Source organism: Mya arenaria, chromosome 15 (assembly GCF_026914265.1).
Source record: "Mya arenaria isolate MELC-2E11 chromosome 15, ASM2691426v1".
Lineage (NCBI taxonomy): Eukaryota > Metazoa > Mollusca > Bivalvia > Myida > Myidae > Mya > Mya arenaria.
Genome location: NC_069136.1, coordinates 22,965,303 through 22,972,035, shown reverse-complemented (window position 1 = coordinate 22,972,035; position 6,733 = coordinate 22,965,303). Strand labels below are relative to the sequence as shown.

Here is a 6,733-nt window from a genome sequence, read left to right as displayed (position 1 = left end):
TCATTGTCTGCACGAGCAATAAGGCCGGTCTCATTCTCGTAGAACATAACACTTCATTGAAAGGTTGACGTTGACTAACAGATGGCCACTGTATTTTGGGGTTATAAAGGTTTTCGGTCTTATGAACACTTTATCCGCACAGTAACGTATGCATAGTTTAACCTTGGTCTATGTCACGTCAATGGTAGGTTACCGTTGACAAGTACTAGGACCCTTTAATTATGATTATATTTATTATAAGGGGACGGGATTGGGTCTTGAAACTATTTTCGTATACTTCCCCGAGAACAGCGTGACCTAAAACCATATATCTAGAACTCAACTGGTAATTTAGACTTGACTGTAGATGACCTATAATGTTTAAGAGTAGTATACCGAAGGATAATATCCCAGCCAACTTGAACATGTAATGAAAAATTGTACGCGAATTATGTTATTTTCTGCACAAGCGAAACGTTTTGCTGTCACCGCAGACGCTAGCTTACGGACTGCTACGGTGTCAAAATTAATACCTATTTGTGACCTAAAGTGAAACACACTTTCCCCTGTATGAGTAATAATACAAGTGTTTCTATAATCAGCTGGGGTATCAATAATACAGCTAAGCGTTTAAATCCTAAGTGACGATTGATGTCACCCTTAGACCATTGCAATTTTGATAAAAATTGATACCAAATGACCCAATTTCAGTTCGGTTTTCACTTTGAAAAGATTTAGTGAGCTGTTAAACAATGTGTCAGTCAAATGACAAGATTGACAGTGTTGCAGATGTGAACACGTTTTATTCAACGTTTAGTGACAAATAACGAAAGCAATTTGTTAAAAAAGAAAATTTGCAAAAGTCAACAGCCGAAAAATCTTGGTAAAAGATGAATCTAATGAATGGAATAACTCGATCAATTTCTAATAAATGTTAACAAAGTATGACAGTGTAACTCCAAACAACAGTTATTAAAATAGCTTTATTATTATATCTTTGCTCAAATATACCAGAGTACAAAACATCTTTACTCGAAAACGTGTGTATAACGATACAGAATGTGTTTGCAATTTTAGTACATGTCATACGTAAAGAACACACCAAAAAAGTTTTCCGTGTCGTTGATTTGTAAATGTTGCGCGTGTGTCGTGTGAACGGATATGCGATCGTACTTGTGAAATCGAAAAATCGCTGAAATGAAACTATCGTACAGACCATCACCTATGTTGCACATTGTCCTGCTCTTCTGCATGAGAACAGTTTCCGACCTATCCCTATGTGAGTACCGGTACAAAACGTGGGAAAGGTTGGCCGCAAACGGTGCAGACGGATCCCGATGTATCCTTAGCTTTGAAAGTACTATGTATGTACCAGGCTGTTTGGTGAATATCTCCCCTTCTTCTTCCAAGTGTGTTATATCCCCATTTGTTGCTGAATCAACGTTCTTCTTCCACCGAACTTTTCGGAGGCCTGTGACAATAACAATTAAAATATTCACTTAAAATTTATCTATAAGGTACATAATGGTGTATCATATCTGTAGAGCAGTACATGTACGTAATGCAGAAAATTACAACAAATTGAGGAAAAAAGTAATGATACCCGCGTTATTTGACATCGACTTTTATTATATGAAACCGGACTACCTTTGACTTGAGCTGATGCAAAGCTGGAACTTATCTGTTTGTAATGCCATTTATGTTTCATAGGCAATAGTTTAATAACGCACTTGTGTTAATTTTACCCCTTTTCTCTGAAAGCCCAAGCAGACTGATATGCCAATCGGCTGTCTGATGTGAATTTTCCTTCACAATACGTGGGTAAATTTGTATTGCCATCAAATTCGTAAAACACATATACGCATACCGCATGCATATGCATGTGCATTTCCAAACAAACTGTATATTGGTCATATATTAAGTTTCGAGTACGATTATACATGCAATAGCCATACCAGTTTGAAAAGAGGACCTCACGTGGTCAACAACGCCAACAACTTTTGCTCGAGGCACGTTTTCGTCCAGGCGAACTAAGTCACAGTTGTTTTTCCCCAAGATATGTGTTATCATTTCTGAACAACAAAAGCACTCTTAAGGCTATCGAGTGTGGAAACAAAATACCTGGACAAAATAAGCTAGTACCAGAGAGTTCAGGTTTGCATGTGTCCTTAAATTCATTCACAATACAGAAGGGATTGTTTAAATGTTCAATACCTGCAGATAAACCAGAGGTGTATTCGTAAACTTGCTCATCCATCTTCTAGATTAACAAAATAAAACAAAACTTATTAAGCTAATGGCAGTTGCTTACCTAAGAATGGGTTTGAATTAGCAATTGTACCATGTTGGAGAGTGTTTTGTTGTTTTGTCTGTACATTAACTGCCATATCGGAACGATAACCAAGTAGGCGGAGCTTAACGATTCAGTAAATAGCGAGCGGATAAATTACAACGTTATTCAAATGACATGTCTTGACAACATGGTAAATTACAGCGACTTCACCCACTACCCTCATGATTGGAATTAAACTCGTGCTGAAGCAGGTTATTTGTGTATAACTATAAAATGGCACTTACACATATGTATCTGTTTGTTTTTCAGCATTTTTCAGCAATCAGTCAAAATTGAATATGGAACCTGATAGTGCATAATTCACTGTACCCTATAGTTTTTTTAACTCAAGCATGAGTATCCAGTATTCATTTATATTAACAGTTAATGATCAAGGCCTTGTTTTTTGTTGAGTTATGGGTTTATGATATGAGTGTAAAATCATGGATATGCGTATAAAATTCAAGAAAGATCCATTTCCGGGCTCTAGCGAACTTAAAAAGGGATGTCAGCGAGTTCTAATTACTTAAAGAACAGGATGTATGTACCTTCCGAATTTGCATCCTCAGAATTTTGTCAGTTGAAGAACAGCATGAAGACTTGTTTTTCGCAGACCGTAATCTGTCGATGTCTTCAGATGCAACAGCGGTGAACCCGGGGAAACTTTGCATTTCATCACATTGCACACACATGGTAGCTGCATACCTTATAGATCTCTGACTTAATCTATTTGCGTATGAGCTTATGATTGATACAAATAAAATACAAAGGATGAAAGTGAATAATAATTATGCTAGTAAATGCAAAACCCTTTAAAATCATTGACGGTGCCATTATTATTGCACACTCTCATAAAGGTTTTCCCCAAAGCAAAACAGTGTATAATTTCATCAAATCTACCTGCCTCTAACCAAAGAGGCTGTTTGTTCGATTCCCACCATGGGTACCTTCTCATGGCCTCTCACAATAACAGGTATAATTTTGTATTTAAACATGTTCGTATTTTTTCATAATGAAAGTAGTTTGCTTCCGTGAAGAATTGTTATGTACGCCATAAAAAAAACAAGAATGAAATTTCAAAAAACGAAACCGATTTAACTAGCTTGCTGGTGATTCTCGAACCTGAAATAACCAAATTGTGATCATTATTTATTGTTGTTGATTTTGTTTTCAAATCAAAATATAAGAGTCATGAAACAACGAGCATAAAAAAATGACAACACATTATATGTACATGATTTTACGAGAACTCCTTACTTGTGTTGATAATCTTTTTGACTTGTCACCTTCAACGATGTTTTTTATCTGGAAGAAAAAAATGTACAGGTTAGATTTCAACAATTATTTGCAGTGATTTCACAGAAATGGTAATTATTTTATATTTATTTACATGCTTTTTATCAACACAAAGAAACATTATCGTATTAAGATACAACTTATTTGTTAAATATTATGAATTGTAAAGCACAAAGTAAAGTCACCTGCAAGACAACATACAGGCTGCTCCGACACATTTATCCCTTTCTCGTAGCATTTCAAAATCACCAACAGTCATCTCTGTTTTTATCTGTTGTGATGTACAACTGGGCCCCTGAAATTGAAATAAGTTAACTTTTATTAATTATTACTATATATACTACCCGACATACATGATCGTTAAAAAGTATGTTGCAATAGCTCCCGCAATACGCATTCAAATGTTGGTCAATATATTTCCTTCAAGTGATGACATGTTTCACCTTGATTATGAAAATGTTAATTTACATCTAATGAATATAGATAAACATCCTGCTTCCGTGTGACACTTATTACTTGCTTGTGTGTTGTTTTTTTACTTTTACATACATATTATTTATACTCAACTGTATTTATAATCGTATTGATAATTCCTAGGTTTGATGTTTTTTCTTGTGTTTAAGGACTTCAAAACCATAGCTAATATGTAGGAAAATACCATCGGGACTTATGGCTTTCCATAAATATGCCATTAAAAGAAATCGCATTTAATGATTGATTTTATTATCTTCCCGGCTACGAACAGATATTATTAAGCGATGAGGCGAGAGTTTTTATAATTTTCGGTTCTCGGACCCACCAACCCGATTTTTTACCATTTTCGAAAAAGAAATACATTTCAAAACCCGTTTATATTTTTTTTCGACCGTTTTTGCCCGATAACGCTGAAAATCAAGCCGTCAACGTTAAATTCGTTCGCATCAGGTAGGCGCTTTATTGCTATTATCCAGACCTCTGGGCCAAAATTGCAGAAAACATGGCCGAAAGCCTTGATGTGTGAACGTTTTGTTATAACCATAGTTCTAGACATATCAAATATGAAGTTTGTGAACTTCTTTTAAGAAACAAAGTGTTCGCCAAATTATTGTATTATTAAACGATATTTCACGTCATATCAAATGTTAAGTTTGTGAAAATAATACACCTTAGTTTAATATATTCATATAAGTTCAGTCTGTGATTTTTTTAAATAGATACAGAGTGTTAGCTAAAACTGTTGCGATATAAACCATAACTACACAATCAAAACATACATATAAATAACTTACTTGAATGTCAACAATTGCTTAATCATATGCCGAAATACTGTGTTTTCTGCCAGCAACTGCCTTACTGAACTAACTTCTTAATGTATATGATACGACACGTTGTATTATTTATAGCTGATACTGAACTAAACTGGTTTAAACTGGAAAAAAACAGGCATTTGACCCATTTACGTTTAAAACTAACAAGTTTACCAAGTCTACCCAGATTGATAAACAGTACTAGTCACGTATGTCGCAATCATTTGTAAACATCGTGGCTTTATTAGGTCAAGGCTTCCAGCTATTACGTACATTATATATATTGCGAACGCATGGAGATAATTACTTTTCATTTTTTACTTATAAAGAAAGACAACGAAAGTTGCGTTGTTGATATTGGGTCAAAGCAGCAATTTACAAAAAGTATTTTCTTGCTGAGCGTTCATATTTACGAATAAATATACAAAATCGCATGTTTAAAACCGGCCTGAGACTAAACGAAAAATGACATAATTGAGTATCTACGTGCGAATGTAGATCAACAACTTATAAAAAGCTCTTAGTAAGTACTGTGGTGCATTCCTCTCGATTGATTTATTAATGTCAGTATAATTACTAAAACAGTATAACATATAAAATCATATATTATTACGATAACACACAAATTATGATTTCTCTACATATGATGATATTATAATTAAAGTTAATGCTGTCTCCAATGTGGCACGTGGTTAAAATTTGCTGACAAGTCAGGTGTGGTAATCATTTCTTATATGCAAGGTAAAGTATACCTGTCCATCATCCCGCACCAGAATTGCCAGTCATTTGACCCATTAGGTATACACCTGACCCTCATCCAAGACCTGGATAGCCGGTCATTTGGCCCATGAAGGATACACCTATTACTCATCCCGGACCTGGATTGCCGGTCATTTGACCCATGAAGGATACACCTGTCTCCTATCCCGAACCTAGATTGCCGGTCATTTGACCCATGAGAGATACATCTGTGTCCAATCCTGGACCTGGATTTCCGGGCATTTGACCCATAAAGTATACATCTGTCTCCCATCCCGGAACTAGTTTGCCTGTCATCGATCCCATGAAAAATACATCTGTCTCCAATCCCGGACCTGGATTGCCGGCAATTTGACCCATTTGAGATACACCTGTATCTCATCCCGACCTTGATTGCCGGGCATTTGACTCATGAAGGATACATCTGTCTCTCATCCCGGACATGGATTGCCGGTCATTGAACCTATGAAAGATACACCTGTCTCCCATCCCGGACCTAGATTGCCGATCGAAGGACCCATGAAATATACACCTGTTTCTCATCCCGGACCTAGATTGCCGGTCATTTGACCAATGAAAGATGCACCTGTCTCCCATCCCGGACCTTGATTGCCGGTCATTGGACCCCATGAAAGACACACCTGTCTCCCATCCGGACCTGGATTGTCGGTCATTGAACCCATAAAAGGTACACCTATCTCCCATCCCGGACTTGGATTGCCGGCCATTTGACCCATGAAAGACGCACCTGTCTCTCATCCCGGAGCTGGATTGCCGGTCATTGTGCCCATGAAAAATACATCTGTCTCCCATCCCGGACCTGGATTGCCGGCCATTTGACCCATGAACGATACATCTGTCTCAAATCTAGGACCTCGAGTGCCGGCCAATTGACCCATAAAAGATACACCTGTCTCCCATCCTGGACCTAGATTGCAAGTCATTGGACCAATGAAAGATACATCTGTCTCCAATCCCGGATGTCACGTAACGCCACCGCTCACTTAACTTTCGTGATAGTTCGTTCAGTAACCAACCAACAACTGTTCAAGTGTTCTAAGTCTTTATTGTTCCACGTTCT

At 37.0% G+C, this 6,733-nt stretch overlaps 1 protein-coding gene across 2 annotated transcripts; it reads right to left on the bottom strand.

Moving 5' to 3' along the window:
- Nucleotides 1-768: 768 nt before the first annotated feature.
- On the bottom strand, nucleotides 769-5,053 carry LOC128218950 (uncharacterized). 2 transcript variants are annotated; one of them, XM_052926725.1, is made up of 7 exons: nucleotides 4,876-5,052; nucleotides 3,793-3,902; nucleotides 3,569-3,616; nucleotides 2,860-3,433; nucleotides 2,194-2,239; nucleotides 1,935-2,051; nucleotides 769-1,450 (listed from the first exon to the last, which is right to left on the bottom strand). In XM_052926725.1, exons 4-7 carry the CDS (start codon nucleotides 3,001-3,003, stop codon nucleotides 1,053-1,055), a joined length of 705 nt encoding a protein of 234 aa, XP_052782685.1. In that variant the 5' UTR covers nucleotides 3,004-3,433; nucleotides 3,569-3,616; nucleotides 3,793-3,902; nucleotides 4,876-5,052; the 3' UTR covers nucleotides 769-1,052. The 2 variants fall into 2 exon arrangements, 1 of the variants encoding a protein (XP_052782685.1); XR_008258518.1 differs by lacking the exon at nucleotides 1,935-2,051 and having other exon boundaries at nucleotides 4,876-5,053.
- Nucleotides 5,054-6,733: the final 1,680 nt, after the last annotated feature.

Excerpts from the sequence above, each read along its gene's own strand:
- LOC128218950 (XM_052926725.1), bottom strand. The coding sequence starts at position 3,003 with ATGTGTGTGCAATGTGATGAAATGCAAAGTTTCCCCGGGTTCACCGCT. Across the intron at positions 2,240-2,859 it reads TGAGGATGCAAATTCGGAAG|AAGATGGATGAGCAAGTTTA; the intron begins GTACATACATCC and ends TTGTTAATCTAG. Across the intron at positions 1,451-1,934 it reads GAGGTCCTCTTTTCAAACTG|GCCTCCGAAAAGTTCGGTGG; the intron begins GTATGGCTATTG and ends TTATTGTCACAG.